This window comes from Gavia stellata, chromosome 7 (assembly GCF_030936135.1).
Source record: "Gavia stellata isolate bGavSte3 chromosome 7, bGavSte3.hap2, whole genome shotgun sequence".
Taxonomy (NCBI): domain Eukaryota; kingdom Metazoa; phylum Chordata; class Aves; order Gaviiformes; family Gaviidae; genus Gavia; species Gavia stellata.
In genome coordinates, this window is record NC_082600.1 from 29,409,203 (window position 1) to 29,431,706 (window position 22,504).

Here is a 22,504-nt window from a genome sequence, read left to right on the forward strand (position 1 = left end):
AGGAGCTAACTCAGCAGGGAATTTTCCTGTGAAGCCATTTTCTGCATTGTAGTATTTCAAACCCAATTAGGTTTGACCTACAGCCCCTAGGTGGAAAGATGTCACTGCCCGTCTGACCACAAGAGATAAAAGCATAGATCAGACTGCTGTAGTCCTAGCAGATGAAAACCCATCATTCACTGTTTGTCAAAAAAAAAAAAAGTAAAACCAGAAAAACCACACTGCCCCAGCTGCACAGGCCATGATACCTCTCTGCAGTGAGCAGATACCGTTTGACATAGCTGCAGGAGTTTCAAAGCCATTACCAGAGAAAAACTTCAGCGGGGGGAAGGCCTCTGAAGAGGCCGTGCACATTCATGAAGATTTCTACTTTATTTACGGGATCTGCAATCCAGTTCGGTCCTGGGATTATTGAATGTTTGGCGGTACTGCTGCGCTGCAATTACCGAGCGAGCGTGGGAATTCCCTCCAGGGTGGAGCCCTGTGCTGTAGGTGTGGTACCAAGAAAAACAAGCACAGGTTTTCGCTCCTTCTTTCAGGGTGGGCGTCGGAGCAGCTGGGGGTGGGGAAAATTGCCTTGAAATTTTTCTGCTGTTTACAGTTTAGTAGAGGAGTAATTAACTGCTAAGTGCATGGAAGTTGGAGGGGACAGGACTAGGACAAGCACCTATTTGACAAATTTCAAACTATCCTTATCCTGGTATTTTACAACTTACTTCCTGCAGAAGTCATTTTTGTCTCCAAAAAAGAACACTGATCCCTTCTCTCAAATCAAAAAGTATGCCTGTGATCTGGGCATAAGATGCTTTAAAGACACCTGAAAACCAGAGCAGTTTATAGGAGTCTGTTGGTTTGCATGAGATCGCTGTCTAATCTTGTTAAAAACGGTTGGAATAATCGTAACTTATGATTAAGAGGAAGGAAAGAAGAAGGGTGGCATTATTTCTCACTGTTAACAATGGCCGAGGGCTCCTCCGAAGCCACCCGTGGTGTAACGCTGTAGCTGTACAGGAGCTGGCTAAGCACCGTGCCCGGCAGAACCGCCTGCGGCAGGGTTAGCAGGCAGCGCTCAAAGCCTGCTGGAGACGTGTCCGCCCTGTTGCTATCATTGGCTAGACTGCACCAGGCAAGGATATTTTTAATCAAAATTTTAAAGCACAGATCCAGCAGAAACAAGCCAAGCAGGTTCTGCTGCAACTATATTTAATCGCTGTTCTGAATCCTCTCCCGCAGCCCGTGGCACAAGGCTCGCGAGAGCACGGTGGTGCTTGGGCTGGCTTCCCTTCTAGCTTGGCTATCCTCACATGACCCTGCTTACTGAGGACAACGCTGTTTTCTTTCCCAGCTTTAAAAATGAACAGATGTGCAAAACCAAGTGCCCAGGTTTTGTTCCTAGTTATTGCAAATACTCAAGTTGTATTAAATGAGTATCTTTCAGCTTTAAGATTTTTGCTTTATTTTATTTATTTATTTTCAGCAGACCTTCCGAAGGCAAATCAGAGGCAGAACATTATGGGAGAGCAGGCAACAACATACTAGCCAGCACAGTTAACCTGTCTCAGCAGCTCCACGGTATTTGTCAAGAGCAGAGGGAGGGAGCTCGAGCCTTTCACCAGCAGGAACGATTCCAGGCAGTAACCGCAGCTCTTAAATCCAGCCCTTTCAACCACCCATTTTACGCAAAACTGAAAGAAGCACATGCATAAAGAGTTTCACACACTTTGTATGGCTGTGAATGAGTAGGTACCTGCAGAGCGGGCTGAAGTACCATCTGGAGGATTGTACTTTTACTGCTGGAGAGTGGCAGGAGCTAGCCAAGTGCGTGAAATTGGCAAAGAGCAATTGTTTATTCTCCTAGGTAACTATCCATCTCAAAATGGTTTCAAATACCAACGCAATATAACTATGGCAACCGACAGTATGGGGCACAACCAAATCGAGGGGTGTGCTTTTTGCACTCTGACAGGATGATGAAACATCAGCCTGTGCTAAACTGAGTCCTACCCTCCCTGTTTCCCCAAGATCTTATCCTCTCCCTTTTGCAAACACTGGGGCTCATACAACTGTGTGGTGAGCCGGTGAGCTGAGCCAGACAGAAGTTAATCCTGCAATGAAGAAGGAACAAATACTGGCCCAGATGGCATCCCTGAACTGGGTCAGCTTGTGAGCACATGGATGCCATCGCTGGCACAAGGGATGGCACGGGACCATGCAGCAACTGAAGGCAGCTGTTTCTGACTTAGATCTGGTAAAGACGCTGTGGACCCATGCTCTTGCCTGTTCACGGCAAGAGCCGAACATCATGAACCTGACCCTAGAAGCTGAAACAAGCCCCTTTGCCCGCTCTGCTCTTACAGCACACCTTGGGCTTGCTAGCCTTTCTGAAAGGCAGAGCTGGATTACAGCATGTATCCATCCACACAGTTGATTCTTGTTACAAAACACAAGTGTTCATGTATTGTGATGGTATGTGTTTTGATTTGCTACCACAGTGGGAAAGCATCATATACTCATTATTAGCTGCATCTGAAATAAAGGCTGTAACCTCAATTTTGCAAATATGCACTTCATCAGCAAAAGCAGTTTCTCAGTTGTCCTCCTGCTGAATGCATTGCACGTGCTTTAGTTTGTTGATAGGTCTAGCATCAGAGAGCAAAAAAATCCATTTTATCCTCTTCTTCTCTATTAATAACTAAATACCCCTTTTACCCTCTTCTTCTCTATTAATAACTAAATAACCCTTTTAAAATCAAAGGGGAACGACCTTTGCTACTTCATTCCTGTAATATAGACCACTTTTAATGCCACTTATCACTAATTCTTTTTGTTATTTTCCTTTTCTGGACAACCTTATGCCCTTTTTCAGACCATCAAAACCCTCACCTGGATGCCAGGACATTCACAGCATCTGGGTGGGGTTTTTTTTCCTCTCTAGACTTATTTTGCAGTCCATCTCTCTAACTCTTGGCTTTGAATTTATGGACCATTACTGCACTTGAGGCAGATGTCCCCAGCTGAACTACCTACACAAGAGCTCAGGTCTGTTTCCTGCATTGGAGTGAGAAAGATGTAGGTGTCAGCGCAAAGTACTCAAAGTAGGAAAACAAGTTAAAAAAATTACTTCCTGGTGAGTGCTGTTGTCACCCAAGGGATAGAACTATTTTTGCACTTACAAAGCTAATTTTACACTATTCTATACTGTATTTACTTGATTTGTTACTAGGTAAGAGAGGTTGGCAATGGAAACTTCTCCTGGAGATAAGAACAGGGAATATCATCACGTAATCTTCTAACAAGTATTCAACAAACATCTCATGCATGCGGACACCCACGAGGCAGAGCAACCGGGAGCTACGGACTGAGAAATCCACTGGAGACTGAGGGTTCAGGCAGCTCGCCACTACCTCAAGGCAAGTCATGCGGCCTTCCTGGTCATTACTGAAAATCCTCCTTTCTCTCCCGTGCCTTCTGCTAACAGCCTTGAAAGCAACCCTCCAGCCTTCTTACAGGCACATCCTGTTACCTTCGGGGGTAGTGAGTAACTAAGCTAACCTGGTAGCCTGTTTTCAAGGTTCACCACATCCTTAGGTGAGAAATGTTTTTTTCTGTCAGCCAGGCATTTCCAAATACTGTTAACTGAAACTAGGCTAACATTAAATGCAAATAAATGTCTCCCACAGTATTCTCCTGGAGAAGCTGGTGAATCGTGGCTCAGACAGGTGCACTCTTCACTGGGTAAAAAACTGGCTGGACGGCCGAGCCCAGAGAGTTGTGGTGAATGGAGCGAAATCCAGTTGGCGGCCCGTCACAAGCGGAGTCCCCCAGGGCTCAGTTTTGGGACCGGTCTTGTTTAATATCTTTATCAATGATCTGGATGAGGGGATTGAGTGCTCCCTCAGCAAGTTTGCAGATGACACCAAGTTGGGCAGGAGTGTTGATCTGCTGGAGGGTAGGAAGGCTCTGCAGAGGGATCTGGACAGGCTGGATCGATGGGCCCAGGCCAATTGGATGAGCTTCAACAAGGCCAAGTGCCGGGTCCTGCACTTCGGCCACAACAACCCTGTGCAACGCTACAGGCTTGGGGACGAGTGGCTGGAAAGCTGCCCCGCAGAAAAGGACCTGGGGGTGTTGATTGACAGCCGGCTGAAGATGAGCCAGCAGTGTGCCCAGGTGGCCAAGAAGGCCAACGGCATCCTGGCCTGTATCAGAAATAGTGTGGCCAGCAGGAGTAGGGAGGTGATCGTGCCCCTGTACTCGGTGCTGGTGAGGCCACACCTCGAATCCTGTGTTCAGTTTTGGGCCCCTCACTACAAGAAGGACATTGAGGTGCTGGAGCGTGTCCAGAGAAGGGCGACGAAGCTGGTGAAGGGTCTGGAACACAAGTCTTATGAGGAGCGGCTGAGGGAACTGGGGTTGTTCAGTCTGGAGAAGAGGAGGCTGAGGGGAGACCTCATCGCTCTCTACAACTGCCTGAAAGGGGGTTGCAGAGAGGTGGGTGTTGGTCTCTTCTCCCAAGTGACAAGTGATAGAATGAGAGGAAATGGCCTCAAGTTGTGCCAGGGGAGGTTTAGGCTGGATATTAGGAAAAATTTCTTTACTGAGAGAGTGGTGAGACCCTGGAATAAGCTGCCCAGGGAAGTGGTGGAGTCACCCTCCCTGGAGGTGTTCAAGGAACGTGTGGACGTGGCATTGTGGGACATGGTTTAATGGGCATGGTGGTGTTGGTTGATGGTTGGACATGATGATCTTACAGGTCTTTTCCAACCTTAGTGATTCTGTAAATTTCTTCACAACACCCTGAAGGTATGCACAGCTACAAGTGGTTTAAGGGATGCAGATGGAAGAGGGAACACTGCCCATCCCACTTGTGCTAAAACCCAATCGCAGGAGGCTGTCCCCTTTGGCAGCCAACTTGCTGTGGGTTTTCTTGACACCTTGTTGGAAGTTCTACCTTCCTAAACACCCTAAAGCTGCACTGCCCAGATAGCCCCCCTGCGGGGCCACGCCAGCCTCCAGTTACATTCCAGAAAGGAGGCTTCGACAGATTCACAGAACTGATAACCCCCCTCTCCCCAAGGAAAAATATTTGCTTACAAAGGAGGATTTTGACTGCCACTCCTACCAGATGCACCACTGGTTTAACCAGACCCTGCTTATGGATCCTGTCCTGCACTGCCCCCTGTGCTGGTACTACTATTGCAGGACCAGGATTGAGGTTAAATCAGTGTCCAAACTGAGTTAATGCTACTTCTCTGGATGGATTTTCTTTTTTATTTATTTTTTTTAAACATAGACTCGCTTCCAACTCAGGTTCTCTGGGTAGCCCTGGAAATGGCTGGGCTACACAATGGGTATAGGAGCAGAGGAACCGGGGAGGAGCTGCTGTAACAGCACCATCCCCAAAGAAACCTTCTTCAGACTAGACCCTGCCTAGTCAAGGGGTAGTCTTGATGCTGCTCAAATTAAGGCTTGTGAGGCAAATACCCCTTTGATGGACCATTGTCATCATATAGGTTTAAGTCAAAGAGTAGTCAAGGGGATAATGAGCTCTGGCTACTCCTGTTCCTTTGGTGATGCAGGCTGTGGTTTCCACAGTAGCTTAAACCAGAGGCAGTGCAATCCCATTTCCCTTTTCCCTCCTTTACACAAGCACTACAGCCAATTTGATCCTACAGTTTAGTAAACAGAATGGCTCATTACAAATGTAAATGAGCATCAGTGCTGGCTGAAGGGAGAGGGCGGACACAGCTGGGATCAAAACAGGGAGGAGGACCAGCGTACCTGCAAACATCACAGCAACATCAGAAGTCACCCAAAGGAATTCCCATTCCTGACCACACAATCCCTGTCCATGCACACTCATGCCATGTTTCTCCATCCACAACTACCAAGTTTGACTCTAACTTGAGAGCAGGTTGCTTTCGAGTCTAAGGAATCCCATAAAGGATTAAATACCTTATGTTCACAACTTTCTAATGCCAGTGGGTGTCACAAGAGGCAGTTTTCTGGGAGAGAAAACAAACAGATATGATTTGCTGGGGGGGGGGGGGTGCAGGGGGAAAAATAAAAAATCACAGCTTGGCTTGTGTATCCGAATTTGCACTGCATACTATGCCGCTAAAGCCTTAGCTAGGAAGCTTTACTCCAGAGGCTTGTGGTTCAACATGTATTATTACCAGCCAAGCCACAGTGAGTTGCACAGCAAGGCCGTGTAGTGCATCTGCAGCACCAGGAAGCTCAGCTACGGCTGACAGGTTCTAAAAGGACTGGGATAAAAATACGAACCCAAAAAATGGAAGCACACACTTCTTTGTAGATGACTCAATTCTGTCGAACACAGTTAGCTGGATTTTGACTTAGTGATATGCTAGGTCTATTTATTCACCAGGTTTACAGTCAAGTACATTACAGTTCCCATATTTAACATTGTAGCACAGAATTTTCATAGATGATCGTGACACAGGTAAGACTACTACGAGAGAAAAGATTACTATGCTAAGAAAAGCTTGGTGAACAGTAGCAAATACTGCTATTAAGTGAGGTTTTTGACAGTCATTTAAGAAATCAAGTTTATCTGTACAGACATAGTACAAGGGACCGGAGTGTTTTGTTGGTTTGGTTTTTTTTGTTTGTTTTTGTTGTTTGTTTGTTTGTTTTTTTGTTTTTTTGTTTTTTTTTTTTTTTTTTTTTTTTTTTTTTTTAATATGTGAGAGTCATAATAAACAAACAAAATCCAGACACTGTTCTAAGCAGCTTTGCATAAGCATGTGATGATCCTTGTTTTAGTTTGGGCATGAGAGGTTTAAGTTCACTGTTCCAACAGATCCTGAACTACAGGATGTCTTGCATTGTTTCCAAATAGTTTAGGTTACAGCAAAACAAGAGGACAGAACAAATTGTTACTAGCAAGAACTGGCTGGAACAAGCTATGACAATTTAAGAACTTCCCCTTTGGAAAAAAAAAAAAAAAAATCACTGATTACAAAATGAAAAGCAATGCCCCTACTGTTATTACCCTGGTAGTGTAAGGTTTTTTCTAGAAGAAAACATGAATACTGTCATGGATACGCTTCACAAAACTTGGATCTCATGGCCAACAAGGTTGCTGTTTTGCAGAACTCAAATAGCAGGCTTTGCTTCTGTGTCAGATTTTTTTCCTCAGATGCCAGCAAACTGCAGATCTAGTTCTTTCATCTTACTTCCAACAACGTGCACTGAACCAAAATATTTCTTATTTGGTACACCTGGACATTGGCTTAATGAGAAACAGGACAGAAGGTAGAGAAGAATGCAGCGTATTATTCTATGTCATTAAAATTGCTGTAATGTATCTACACATACTTTCTCCACCTAAACCCATCTACCTCTCTGTGCTTAGACTCTCATTGCTAGAGGATTTACAGTGAAAAGGTATGGCCTTAAATTGTGCATAACAATTTGATTCGGTACCACATGTTGCACTTAAGTAGTATATGAAATCCTAGAGGTTCATTACTGCCTGCCTTAACATCTCTCATTTCCAGGATGAATACACAAACAGCTCCTGATGACCCACAGACTATTTATGTTAAGATTCCCTATTAAGCTATTTCTGTCTGTAATACATGCCGTTACTGCTTTTGGGGCCCCCTTGGGTGGTGGGGGGGTTGCTCATAAGAAATCCAGATGCTTTTCACAGAGTCCAATAAATACTGATTTACCTAAGCTGACTGCAAGTACTTGGCATTTGCATCCTTACACTCTACACCACAAATAAAGAGCACTGGGAATGTAAGGCGGACACAGTCACAAGGCTGTGTAGAGCCAGTTGGGAGTTTAGCACAGCTAACACTGATCTGGGTGTAGTATGCGAGTAAAACTTAATCCTGTTCCTGCTTAACTACTCGGGCATTCACACTGTAACTGCATCTACCAGAGTTTTCAGCACTGGTACAACAAACCACAAATACATGGAGCAAGCCCAAGTCTGGTATCACCCTTGATAAGCTCTATCCAAACCCAAAGTGTTAGGATCTTATCATGCATACTCTAGTTTCTCTGCAAGTGCCAGGTTTGGAACAGCAGGTGATACCAGGTACAGTTCAACGCCAGCCATGGCTGGTAGTTTGGTTACAGGTGCTATCTGTGCCAGCGTGTGAGGAATGTGATCACGTGTATGTGTAATACATGGGGTTTTCCCATCAGGTCAGGTATCCTCATCTGCGTAGCTGCCTTATCTTAAACAACAAAAAGCTTTGACTGAAAAAGAAAAATCCCCATCATTAGTATAAAAAGAGAACCATTAATTCTCACTACAGGACAAAATACTAACAAAAATAGCATTTTAGTTGCTGCAATTTTAACTTTGCTTATTAAAAAAAGATGCAACGTTCCCAGTTAATATATTGTAGACAGCTTATTTCATCATCTCTGAACACAAGATGGGATGTTCTGCATTGCAAAAGCGTAAGCTATCAACAAACACCCATTGCTCTCAGAACGACCATCTGACTTACACATTCACATACAAGCTCCAAAATTTAGAATTAAAGGTGTTGCGGGGAGTTTTAATACTCTATACTATGCAAATGTGCTCTAGTCATATAGCTCCCCGATGGTCATCTTCCTTTTAGATTGGTTTTGTTCAAGAAGTCATTAGTGAAGTTTTATATACATAATTAAAGCTGATCAAGAACAAAGTATCAGTGGATTATATTTTATGGCAAAGTAAACAATGACTTAAGTCTACTAAAATTACAGGTTGTTACATAACTGGAGTATTAGGAAGAAAGGTCCTAGGAAGTTTCAGAAACTCAGCTGTCACTTGGAACAACACAGACCTTTCCAAATGTGCCATTAGTATTTGTTCTGCCAATAGTTGCACAAAATCACATGGAATTCTCAGATAACCAACCCAAAACCAGAAGCAAGGGTGGCTTCATCTTATCATCCATACTACACTGAGATGAGGGAAGCTGAAATTTAGAGGCACTAATGGAAATTCAGGAAGCTTTGTAAAATCAACAATTCACAGTAGGTCTCAAAAAAAAAAAAATCAAAGAATTTTGGAGTAATTAAAGCCAAGGATTAGCACCGCAGAGGAATGAAGGCAAGGAGCTAAGTTGTGTTAGCTTAACATTCTTCCAAGAAGACTCTCATGTCTACCCAGCAGCTAAAAATACCTGGTAATTTTCTGTTTCTCCTCAGTGTCTCCTCCCTCACAACTTCATCATCTCCTATTTTGCTGCTGAGGCTGAAACTTCTTCAACTGCACCAAAACAAAAATGCATTTTTCTTCATCTTGACTCAAGTTTTTGCAGTCTTTTCTTTTCTCCTCACCCAGAACCTTTGAAGGAGTGAGGGGAATTGCTTCCCAGAGACATTCTTGTTGATGGACTTTGTCTATTGGCCCCATCCAGCCCCAATATTGTTTCTGTCACTGCCCAAAGCCTCAAAACCAGGTAGGTGACAAACAGCCAAAATCCCAAAGTACACTGCATATAGAATCTGTTCCCCCAAATAAATGTTAGCTTCAGAGCCATTTAATTATAGCAGATGTCCATTAAATTCACTACCTGCACCGCAAATAAATCAGTCTAAAGGAATGCATTGGGAATAGCAACTCAAGTTTTTTCCTTCAACTTTTGTCCTATATCCTCATACAAACCTGAGCACATATTAAGATCATCTTAATTTCACCACAGTTAAACCAGTAATGTTATAAGCCTTTCAACATCAGGGCAAGAAGAGAACACATGTAAATGTAAGAATTATCTTAAGACACACACACCACATGCTCTGATAGAAAACTTTACACTAGGAGCCAAATAGCTCAGATGAAAAATACAGCACAGAGTATAAAATGCCTCTTAAAACACAACTTAAAGGCAAGCAATCATCACAGAAACATTCAAAGTCATCAAGCATTTTGATGAGAACTTCATAGAACTGAAAGTTTAAAAAATTACATTAAAAGGAGACACCAAGTATTTCAAAAACCTCTGTTTTATTTGTACAGAGTAAAATACATCATATAGTGAACAGTGTTTTCCACCCATAATCTAAAGCCATTACTAAGTGTTTTCGTTTCACCAAATATCCTGGCCAGAAGCACAGACAATGGAAATGGGAATGCTAATTAGTCTCTCTCTGCCAGAGCTACAAGGTGCACATCAATCTCTGCTTCTGTAAGGATCCTGAAAGAACAAAAAGAAATCTTAAATAGCTTAAATGATTCTTCCCCTTAAGCTCCAATATTACAACCTAATATCCACACAAATAAGTTTTACACAATGCATCTTTCAGCTCTTTAAAGCCTTGCTGCCATGGCCACAGTCTGACATTCCAATTCTTTTTGAAAAACAAAGGAAAAATCAAAGGCACCAGAGAGCAAAGAGGTAACAAATGGCAGAAAAAGAACAGGTAATTCCTCATGAGTAATATATTTGCAAGCTGGGACCTGGTGAGAAGAATGGGTATAGTAATTAGTATGATTACTCCAAGGGGGACACAGGTTTTCATAGCCTTCTCCCTCTGCTTGTTATCCATCCTTTCTGAAAAGGACGCAAGACAGGTAAATAAAGTTTGGCAGAAAGCTAGCACTTGACCCTTGAGCAGCAGTAGAAAAAGGGTAATACAGCTCCTGCATGCTTTCTCAAAAATGCTATGCTATTCTGTTGTCCTAAACACACACCACCAAATGCAAAACCACCCATCATCACCATGTCAACTTCGAACACATTAGGAAGCACTCAAAAGACTGCACCTGTAGGACCCAAAGGTTTGAAGCCTCTTTCCAATCCCCACCTACCAACTAGGTAGACTGAAGCAGCAGAGGACTTTTCTTTCCCACCTAGGTGCTCCTCTCTTTCTATTTTTTTTAATAATAAAAAAAGCAATGAAATACTAAGGCAGAAATAACTGAACTCCTCCACAGCAAGCCAGCCTGAACTAAATTTTAGGTAAGACATACCTAGAGGGTCATTTTTGCATTAACGATAAAGCCCCAAAACTTATTCTCCCACATTTCATGCATACTTCCACAGCTATACATTGTGTTGTCAGAAGGCTGTCAAGGACACTGTGTCTGATGTGAGGTATAGCCCTCAGCAGAAATATTTCCAGATGTTGTCTTGACAGATTGACCAAGTAACCTTGCTGCACACAGTGCGCTGCACTCGGATTCAGGAAATAACGGGGGAGGGAAGATATTGCGGGTGCCTTGCTTTCATGCTAGGTGGGAATGCAGTGTACTCAGAAAGTAAAAGTTCAGCCAGTTCCAAAACACTGCAGTGATTTTTAAATCCAGGATCTCTTAAATTTTGTCAAATTTAAATAGAATATTTCTAATCATACAACTTCAAAATCTATTAACTATATACTGGAAATGTTAAAAACTGCTACAATTACAAGATGAGCAAGAGTCATTTAAAGGTCCCACTTCAAAAAGGATTAAAAAAAATTAAGGCACTTACAAGATTTGCCCTAATATATAACAGACTTTACTGTGTTAGTTGGCATGACTATGACTTGGAAGTGGACTCCAGATGCTAGCACAAAGAAAAATTATTATTTTAAGCATGAAAAATCATCTAGACCAGATGTAACTACATTTTAATCATCACATAAAACAATACCCTTTTAAGAAACAAAAGACAACACTTTTCTCTACGGGATCCCTTAACCATGTCAAATACTTTAAAACTGTGTTAAGATATTATGTCTTCTTAAACAGTGTCTTTTACCCCTACACATTTTGAAGAGTTACCAGTAAAAAAAACCCTCCAAAATTTCCAACTTCTGACATTTATCTCTTTTTCTCCATTTATCATTATACAAGAAGTTAAAACTAATTGCACGTAACCAGAGAAACACACCAAGTTTTATCAACACTGATCACTTACCTGAATTTAGGATTTTCCACTGTAACTACACCAACTTCTATTTCAGAAGGTTTGAAATCAATGGATAGTACAGTAGAAAGGCATGTTATTGCTGTCTGAAAGATGACAAAAAACTCTATCATTAAACAGAAAGCACTAAGGTGTGGGTTTTTTTTTTAATAGACATAGCATTAACAACTACCCTTCCTTCTAGTTTCAAGTTATTTTCGTCTGCCTCAAAACCTCAGCTGAAAAGTTTCAATAAGTTTCCCCTTGTTACAGAATACAGTCCCTTCTCCAGTCCTCTCCCTAAAAAGCCCAAGCTACAAAAACCAAAGGGATATATCATTTTCGTAGCAGAAAAAAAACCACAACAAAACCAAAACCTTTTATCATGCAAAGATTAAAACCCCAGGTCCCAAGGACAACATGTTTCACTGGTGGCAAACAAGACAGACATCACCGTTACAGTCCAAGATTACTCAAAGAACATGTCACTTGCATAGCTTACATTTTCTCTTTTCTTCTGGTAATCAAAATTATGTTGGCTGTTTTTAAAAGTTGCATTTCACCATGGCTTAACTTATTTTTTTTTCCACCCTAATTTTTTTCCACCTGTTTTAAAAGTTGCTCTTTGCAACCTCGCTCATACTTAACCCTGACGTAGGGCCATAATAATGGTAAAGATGTATTCCTAAAACGATGACTGGGCACAAAAGGAAGTTCCATAGAACAGCTATGTAGCCAGATGCTTATCAAATCAGTTATTCTGACATGCTGGCATTTAATTCTGATCAGTAATGTGTTAGGAAGTGTAGAACATCACACAAGACTTTTCTAAAGTTTATTTTCAATATGTTGATAATACATTGATTTTGCAATAATTCTATAAGACTATATAGAGGTCTTATCGGAAGACTGGCAAGTTGTAAAAAACAAAACAAAACCCAATCCAACATAAACCCCCAAAACTGTTATCCATGCAGCATTACCTCTAACGCACCACAAGCTTTTAAAAAAAAGGCAGTGTGTGGGTGTGCATGAAGAATATTACGAAAACATGAGTCTTGCTTTTGCTTAACCGACTTGCTTCTCTCTGTAACTGCCAACTGTTAAGAGTAACAGTGTCTGATCTACATTCCCACTCTCAGCATTTTAACACAGACAACAAAAAGGTATAGAACCACATCCAGGATTTGACTGGCAGATTAATTACCAATTAAGTATTCGCACCATACCACAGAAGTTTTATGAATTAAAAACAAGAATATGAAAAGACCGTTTCATCTACCTCCAACTGCTCAACTAAGAGACATGCAAAGTATAATCAAGCAATGATAGAAAAATACATTTAATCTGAAAATTATTTAGCCAGGATAGAAAAGGGTCTCTGAGGGAATTTCAAATACATTAAATTTCAGTATGCTATGATTATTCAACCCTCTCAGGATCTTCTCTTTAAAGGAATCGCATATTAAGGAAATCAGTACTTTTTAAAATACACGTATAAAACTTAAGAATTTATGCTGAAGAACTTTCCGTTTAAATGGTACTTTCACAGTAATGTAGACTTCAGAAGTAATTTAGCTGAAGGTCTGAATCTGCATATCATTCACATGGATCTTAATACAATACTCTGTTTAATCTTACAGGGGGGTTAATTGCTTAGGTTATCATTCCTCATTTCAGCTGCTCATCTTGTGATGCAGGCACAGTATTATGAGAGAAGAACAAGGCCTGGCAGGAGAAAAGGGTGGGCCGTGGAAGAGGACCATTTAGACAGATCTCTACAGTGTAAGTGAAAAAGTAAGAATAATTACAAAATAAGTTCATTGACCTATTTTATAAATAGGCATAACAAGTGGTGTTATATTTACTAAAGTAGGCATAATATTTACTAAGTAGGCATAACAAGTGGTGTTATATTTACTAAACAGGCAGACAAGCACTACCCCATCCTGTTTGAAATGCTTTCTAACATGAAGATTGTTTTAAGTGCCACTAAAAGAAAATTGTACTGGTATCCCCAGAACCAAGCACTGTAGTAACCAACCACCAGCTACCGTGGGAGTGCTACTATAGATTCTGCTTCAGCTAATGTGAAGCAGAAAAAGCAGATCAGATGACTAAACACTTGCAAAATAAAACCATTTTCTGGTTGGAATAGCTATACTTGCTCTGGCAGCAATACAGAACTGTAAGAAAACAGGAAATGCCTAACTGCATTCCCCTGTATCGCAAGCCTACATACACCATATTCATTAAAAATACCTTAACAAATCTTTATTTCCCTCTGCTGGCCTACCTCTACTGTTTGTTCGTATGTCCAATCAAATTTCTTCTTTACTTTCTTTTCAAGAAAACTGGTTGACTCTGTCTGTTTAACTCCTGCAGCTGTGGCCTTGAATCCACAATAGTAACCTGCTGGATCACACTTGTATACCTGAGGGCCGTGTTCTTCATCAATACCAATCAAAATCATACCTTGAAGAGAAAATTTGTTAATTTATTTCTTTCCCCGATTTTAGCAATTTCATTCAACTCAAGAACAGAAAAGATACTCCTCTCTCGTGAAATGCGTGCATGCACAGCAGTACATTTTTGGGAACCAGTCCAATACCTAGAGCTGTGATTTCCTCTTTATCGCTAATTTGCCATTTCTTACCAGCATGTCACTACCAGGTGTGCAACTCAGTTTAGTACAAACTAGATTTCTATCATTCCCAAAGAAGGCTATTCATTAAACATAGAAACATTTTTGCCATGCTCCGTGTGTAGAGAACCAAGAAGTCAGGAAATACAAATATTTAATCCCAATACAAAGTTAAGCCAGGCACAGTTCACTTCCTGTGTATTGTATGACAATTTAAAAGCGTAAACAATAGTTCTATTAACATGTGCCTTTTACCAGAAAGCAACTCTACAAATATGTTGAAATTAATGGAAATATTAAAAGATCAACTTTAGATTTCTCCACTGTAATCTGAAAAAACACTGCATTGCATCCCTTTTCCTCTTTTCTTTAAAGGAAAAAAAAATCTGAAATGAAATGTGGCGATACAAGAGCATAAAACAGAGTCTTTGAAGACCATTTGACTAAATGCTTTCAGGTTGGACAGACTTCAAGTAACACACACTGGTCACATCACTGAAATCCATCTGTGTTCACCTACACTTCTAGATTTACAGTTGTATAGTCTCAATATGCATATTAAAAATAACTCAAAAGCAATACTTGCAAATAAACCCCACCCCAAACAGAACAAGGTCAAGATTTTAAATTATTTTCTCTTTACACTTGTATAACTTTTAACCAGTAGTTATAGGTAATAAGCTTCTAAGCAGCTATTACTACAACAGAAAAAAATTTTCCCATCATATTTTCAAAAAAAGGTTAAGGAAAGTTAAGAAAAATACTTTTTAATTGATGTATTTAAAAAAAAAAAAAAAATCACTTTCCAGTAGTATCAAGGCATGGGAAATACCAAGGGAAGAAAGAAACAATCATTCCTGAACATTAAAAGCGCACAAGCATAGGAAAATTGCCCCATCATGGAAACTGTGGTGCAACCCTGAACGTTACTTCTTTAGTGAGAAGTGCTAGTGTGTACTATGATTACGAGAAGTGATTCATCAATTCTGAAACTATTCTCCTTAAAAGAAAAAAGAAAAAAACCCCAAGCAAACAAGAAGAAACCTAGACAGAATGTTTAATGAAAAAGTAATTGAGGAAACATTAAGTCTTTTATCTCAGTTCCCGGACACCCTAACAGTATGGTTACAATTTGCACACAGCCAAATGTAAGAGAAAAAGTAAGTCAGAACCAACCTCAGAACACACAGATGACCAGGAATATCTACAAAAACCAATGGTACACACATCTTTTTTTACTTAAGCTGCATTTGTTGTTATAAAACAAGACTGGTGTAGAAATGTTTGCAAGTGAAGTATTTTTAAGTACTTCTTCTCTACATTATATACATCATAGTTAAGAGCAAAAATCATGCAGATGTTTGTCCTATACATACTACTTAGATTAAAAAAAGCCACAAAATCTGCACAAGCATAACTGCACTCTCCATATGCCTGTTTTAACAGTGATATTTACCCACCCACAGACACTGGTAAAACGAACATCTCCTGTCCACAGACATCACTGTGCAGTGCAAACAGACGAGGCCCCAAAACCCAAGGTGAAATAGTATCACACATTTTAAAGAGGCTAAATCATTTACTCCAATTCAAATACTGAGTCAATGGTAAAATCATGGCTCCAATTCAAAACTTCCAACACTGCTCTCTCATTTGGCTGTTCATCCCTCTTACTCCTTCAGTTACATCCATATCTCACACAATTTGAAAATGGATGAGAATTACTTATACTTGAAGTTGCAAGCTTAGACAAGAAACAGAAAACATTAATTTCATACACTATACTTACAGCAACCAAGAGGCCTCATTTCAGCATTTTGTGTATAGACCTGAGAAATATCTGCAATCCTTTTACACAGCATATCCACAGGGATGTCATAACCATACTTGTACTTCCAGTTAGCAGCCTCATAGCGGGCTCTCTGCACCTGGGATCTGCTGTCAGCTAGACAGAAAGAATAATATTAATGTCACTGAACATGTACCATGTTTATTCCTAGCACTGCTTGAGGATGCAAATTCTAGGCCCAACTTGAAGTTGTCTTTAAATATACATATTAGAACTAGCCAAGTTCTCCAAAACAAAACTGAGTGGAAAAAATCTCCTAGAGCACTTATTTGTTTTATGTGATGCAAAGTTGGCGAACTACATAAAAAAAATCTGGCACACTTCAGATACTTAAAAAGATGGTGAATTAAATACCTGTCATTCCTGTCATCACACAGCCAATATTTTCAGTAATTCTGAATAAATGAGTCACTGTGTTGGAATCCAGTAATTTGTCCTAAAGAGGAAATAGAAATAATTTAATAGAAACCACTGTCCTTCAAGTAAAAAAAAAGATAGATTCTGGATGCTCTGCTGTCTACAGAAGAGCCCAAAAGAATCAACTAACAGCTAAAAATTGTCTTTCAGGCTCTCCACTATTTACTGCTATAAGCATGCGAAGGAAGAAATAGAAGAATAGGGAAGATAAAACCCCACAATATCTGGAAAAGTATGACAGCTAGAACATGACCAACATCAAAGTCCTTTTCCCTCTTACAAAACTTTGAGAACACACATACAAAAACTTCTACTCTTATTGCATGCTGCCCTTCAAACACAAGGGTTTTCCTCCTTTGTCAACAATACATCACCACTGTGCTGAAACACTCATGAAAATCTGTTCTGCGTGCTATTGGTATAACATTTTCTGAGTAGGAATTAGAGAAATCACAAAACTGATTATGGACGACTCAGCCCTTACAAGCCAGAGTAATGTATGTATGCTAAAGTACAGCAGGACGAACTTCGTATTTTAGCTTTATCCCTTCGACGACTACAGAGAAAACCCGTATTACAGTACTTGGTGAGGAAATGTGAAACTGAGCACTAAACGGAGCTAGAACTTGTAATAAGCAGAACGATAAGAAGATATTAAATTCAAACGGCAATATATGTCAATGCTAATAAATATAATATCAATGTTGCAGAGTCTCATCCCCACCTTTTTTCTCATCTCTTTCCAGCCTCCCCCTCAAAACCAGACTACTTACAGGTACTTTCTTCTGCGTTACAATTACTGCAGAATCTTTCCCACGAACAGCTACAGATGTAAGTCCGCCTTGGTTTATGGCCTTAAAAGCATATTCTAGAAAAATACGTAAAAGTTAATAAAAAACGTTAGAGATATTAGTACAAATAACTCCAATACACCTCTCCCCAACACAGAAATCTCACCAAGTTCTGGCCTTTTAAATTCTTTAATCTTTGTGCAACACTTTGCATTTTTAAGGTCTTTAGTACAATGCACACAAGAACCTTCTGATGGGAATTAAGTCGTTGACTCTCTTCACAAAACCACTATCACTGCTTCCTTCAAATACTTTTAATAATTTGCCTTTTTGTTTAGTTATAATGCTTAATAGCAACAGAATTTGTTTTAAAAAGAGAAGGCTGTTCTGCACTTGATCAAAACGGTCCAACCTTAACCTACAATAACTGTAAATCCTTAAAGATTTTTTTTAACATGCAGAAGTTTAGTATTTCAAACATTATTATCACTGCGAGGATGTAATTTTCTTTTGTAGATTTTAACTGATACAGAGGAAAACTGAAATGATGGACCAGGCACAGAAGATGGGTTTTAACCTTACTATCACATTTTCTGACTTGACATTCAAACATCACAATGCTTTTATTAACTTTCTGAAAGGAAACCTATGCACATGCCAACTAAACAGTATTATTCAGATAAATGTAATGGATTAAGATTTACTTGATATGATCCATGACTTGATATGATCCATGAAACAAATTTCCCTTGATTAATGGTTTCAAAAGCCTCAAGAACAACAACTTTAAAAATTTTTTATCTGGCAATATATGATAAACATTCAGAACTTCCTAATATCTGGTTGGGAGAGGGACGTTTCAGACACTAGCTAAATGTAGATGAATTTTTTGTGATTAAGACTGGAATTTAGAACATGTCTAACCAACAGCACAGCAAATTGCTAAAACTACCTTCTAAAATAACGGGAGCAAGAAACGCATCTGTTTTAAAAGCTCCATTCAAATCTGTGGAAGAGACTGCACAACAGGAGAGGAATAATATGAAAATACACATCTTGCAGTACCAGGATCTCGATGTTGAATCTGCCAAGTCAGTGTTTTGGAAGGGCTGATTGCCATGTATTTATGGCACGGTGTTTATTACTCTCAGGCATCAGAGCACTTACTAGTTACCCAAACATGCCATAAAGAATGGTCCCTCTTTCTCTCTGCTACATGCACAACTTCACTCATCTTGTCACCTACCTTCCCTGGGATGATCAGTGCTAGCCTGCAGCAAAGCACAGAACCCAATGAGACATGAACTAGCACTGTCCACAAACTGGTCATGTTTGAAGCCCCAGGCCAGGGCTCTGCAACACTTGTTTATTTATGTGTACAAATATCTAAAGGGAGGGTGTAAATAAGATGGACAGAGCCAGGCTCTTGTCAGTGGTGCAATGAGCGCAAACTGAAATACAGGGGGGGTCCGTCTGAACATCAGGATACACTTTTCTACTGTGAGGGTGACTGAGCACTGACACAGGTTGCCCAGAGAGGCTGTGGAGTCTCCCTCCTTGGAGATATTCAAAAGCTGTCTGGATGTGGTCCTGGGCAACCTGCTCTAGGTGGCCCTGCTTGAGCAGGGGGTTGGACCAGATGACGTCCAACAGTTCCTTCCAACCTCAACTAGTCTGTGGTTCTGCGACATTTAGGTGGGAAGAGGAATAGGTGCCTTTGCAAACTGTTTTTGCTCACCAGTACTGACAACCAGGCTTGCTGAACTGCAGTCTTTTCTCACTCTGTTCCTGTTACCATCTGCAATACTCAGATTTCAAAGAGACAAGCCAAAAAGCATAGGGGCTCTTACAGTATAACAAATCCAAATACTGCTAGTGGTGTTTAAGTCTGTTTTCTGCTATGCAAGCATTTCAGTAGTACTGCACACACATTCTTCCCAGAAACAGTAGTCCCTTGCTGTTCCCCAAATATGTCAGAACAATCAGAAATCTGAACATAATCATTTTCTTCACCTCCGAAAATTCCACCTGGATGAAACATCACTTTTGAAGACTGGAACCAATAGGTGGCAAGACAACCTGATACTCTGAAGGACTTTAACCACAGCAACAAGAAACATATATGAAGTAACTGTTACTTTTCTAATATGAGATTACTTCAAAGGCACAAGACCTTTTTGAGCTTTGGAAGCAGAAGACAGATCTAAGCCAAAGCACAGGTATGTCAGTCCAGTATCACTATGCTGGAAATCTCTGCTCAGTGTTTCCAGAAAACCTTCCAGAAAAACCTCAAGTCTTAAAGCAACATGTGTCCATGCCCATCCTTGACAGCACCTCGTTAATCTGCATCGAGCACATGGACAAGGATGTACAGGATTCAAAAAGGAAGACAGACAGACAGACAGAAAGAAGCTAGATGTGGATATTTGACCACAAGCAAACATAAGCTTTCTGCCCATGCTGTGGCTAGATGCTGGCCAACAAAGACACTAGTGTGGCACCATGCCTAAGTTAACAGCTTGGCTGCGGATAGAGTGAACTCATGCTTGCTTGAAGTTAACTATGCACATCTACATATTTTTCTTCCCATAGCATACAGGTACTCAAAATACCTTTAAGACAGCTTCAGGCTATGTGCAGAGAATCTCAGATACACATGCAGATACTTGCTTCTAAGATATGGGTAAAAGATATGGTGGTACTGCCCGTTTCTCATATATTAACCTAATGGTTGAATATACCCCGGGAGATAGAATACCAAGGCTCAGTTTCCTCTTTGCCACAGGATGCAGAAACCATTCCCAACAAGTAGTACTGCAACAGAGAAACAGCCAGAAAGGTGATGCAGACCAACCAGCCTGTTTTAACGGCAACGGAAGGTCAGAGCCCTTGACTCTTCCATCACAGAGACACTGACACCCTGTGTGAGGAAGTGCTGTCCCTACCATCCATATGTATAAGGCTTACAACACATGTTGCATACAAGCCTTATACACACTCCGGGTGTAAACCGGCACCCATATGTAGGTATCTAGTACAGGTAACTTTCTTCCCGTGTATAGACACCTACACACAGGCACTTTCCTAGTTGCTCCTTGGAAAAAGTACTGCTCAACACTGGGCTGCCTGCCCAGGAAGCCTATTCCACATAGCCCTCTTCCTGAGAAAAACTCAAGGGCAGACACAAAAGAAACTACTGGCTACCAGGGACAATTCATGCAGTCTGGTCTGAGCAACCTCCTTTCCTGGAGGACAGATGGATGTATGGACATGCCGTGCAATGCACATGCAGTGAAGCCACTGCAGCTGGGGAAGAGCCACTAAGCTCCAATGGAAGATGGCATCAGGATGATGCTGCCAAAACAATTCATCTGGCTCTGTCGTGAGGATCCTTCAGGAGCACTCTCAATGAACTGTCCTGCCAGACTGCGAGCTGAGTATGGTGTTACAGAATATTCTGCAGAAGGAACGCCATGAGGCTCTTCTGCAGAATCTGGTGCACTGTAAAAATAAGAATAAAAGATTCAGTGGCCTACAGAAGAAGAGGAAGCCAGGCTGCAGCTTAATTGCAGAATGCTTCAGTAGGGCCTCCTACAACAGGACAAGGGATAATGGTTTTAAACTAAAAGAGGGTAGATTCAGACTAGATATAAGGAAGAAATTTTTTATGACAAGGGTGGTGGAACACTGGAACAGGCTGTCCAGAGAGGTGGTAAGTGCCCCATCCCTGGAAACAGTCAACGTCAGGTTGGACGGGGCTCTGAGCAACCTGATCTAGTTGAAAATGTCCCTGCTCATTGCAGGGGGGTTGGACTAAATGACCTTTAAAGGCCCCTTCCGCCCCAAACTATTCTATGACTCTAAGCCTGGAAATAAAAGATGTTTGCTGCTATCTCACTTGCCATCACGTACAGAACACATGGCATTCAAGTGTAAAAACAGGCATGGGTTACCTCCAATACTCTGGCATGCAGTGTTTGAGGCAGTTCAAGTCCCATTTTAAACAGCTATTGTAGTCCTCAGATTCCAAAGCACAATGCTCATAAGTTTGGCAGGATAAACTGAAAGAAATACTTTAGGGGGAATAAACAGCTTCTGGATACCCGTCAGTCTGGTCTTCAAGCATCTGAAATCAAACACCGGGAAATCACAGGAGGTGCCTCCCCGTGGCAGGGGACACTCCAGAGGACCTACCCTGGCTCTAAGCTTTCCTTATCTCATGCGAGGACCCCTTTCCCAGGCCCCCACGCCGGCACGACCGGGACCGCAGCTGCTCCAGGTTTCGCACCGCGGGACCAGGCAAGGCGGGAATCAAGACTCCCCGGCCACGGGAGGCGCCACGTTTCCCCCCTCCCCAAAGGCAGCCAGGCCCGGCGGAGGTTTTCCGAACCGGCTGCAGCCCCCCTCGGCGAGAAGCGGCGGCGGCGCGGGCAGGCCGAGCCCGTGACGGGGCAATTCAGCGGCAGCATCCCCGGGGCCGGACACCCACCGACTTGGTAGAGGCGTCCCTCGGGCGAGAAGATGGTGATATGGCGGTCGAAGCCGGCGCTGGAGCCTCGGGACATGGCGGGTGCGGGGAGGGGCGGCGCAGCCGAGGGGCTCACGGCGTGCAAGGCCCCACCGCTACCGCAAGCAAGGCACTCTCCGGAGCACTTCCGGGTTACGCACCCCGCGCAGGCGCTGAAACACACTCCGCTCGCGCACCTCCGTCACGCTCCGCCTCCGCCACTGCGCATGCCCGAATTCCGCGGCACTTCTCCTCCCCCACCCCTCCCGTCCGCGTCCGCCGCTCCTCTGCCGAGCATGCGCACTAGGGCTGCCGGCCGCGGCGCGCACCCCGACTGCGCAGGCTCCGCCCCGCACCCGGCGGCTGAGGAGCGGTGGCGGCGGAGCCGCGTCCGGTGCGCAGCTGCGAGCTGTCATGTCGCGACAT

General features: G+C 42.0%; 1 protein-coding gene across 1 annotated transcript; it reads right to left on the minus strand.

Annotated features, from left to right (window-relative positions):
* Positions 1–9,966: 9,966 nt before the first annotated feature.
* On the minus strand, positions 9,967–22,179 carry PSMA6 (proteasome 20S subunit alpha 6). Its single transcript, XM_059819686.1, has 7 exons — positions 22,061–22,179; positions 17,554–17,648; positions 16,718–16,799; positions 16,304–16,459; positions 14,167–14,345; positions 11,883–11,977; positions 9,967–10,175 (listed from the first exon to the last, which is right to left on the minus strand). Exons 1-7 carry the CDS (start codon positions 22,134–22,136, stop codon positions 10,118–10,120), a joined length of 741 nt encoding a protein of 246 aa, XP_059675669.1. The 5' UTR covers positions 22,137–22,179; the 3' UTR covers positions 9,967–10,117.
* Positions 22,180–22,504: the final 325 nt, after the last annotated feature.

Bases quoted from the DNA above. Each gene is read 5' to 3' on its own strand.
- PSMA6 (XM_059819686.1), bottom strand. From the start codon at position 22,136: ATGTCCCGAGGCTCCAGCGCCGGCTTCGACCGCCATATCACCATCTTC. The intron at 16,800-17,553 runs GTAAGTAGTCTG...TTTCCTCTTTAG, and splicing joins TAACGCAGAAGAAAGTACCT to GACAAATTACTGGATTCCAA. The intron at 14,346-16,303 runs GTAAGTATAGTG...TTTCTCTTCAAG, and splicing joins AATGAGGCCTCTTGGTTGCT to GTATGATTTTGATTGGTATT.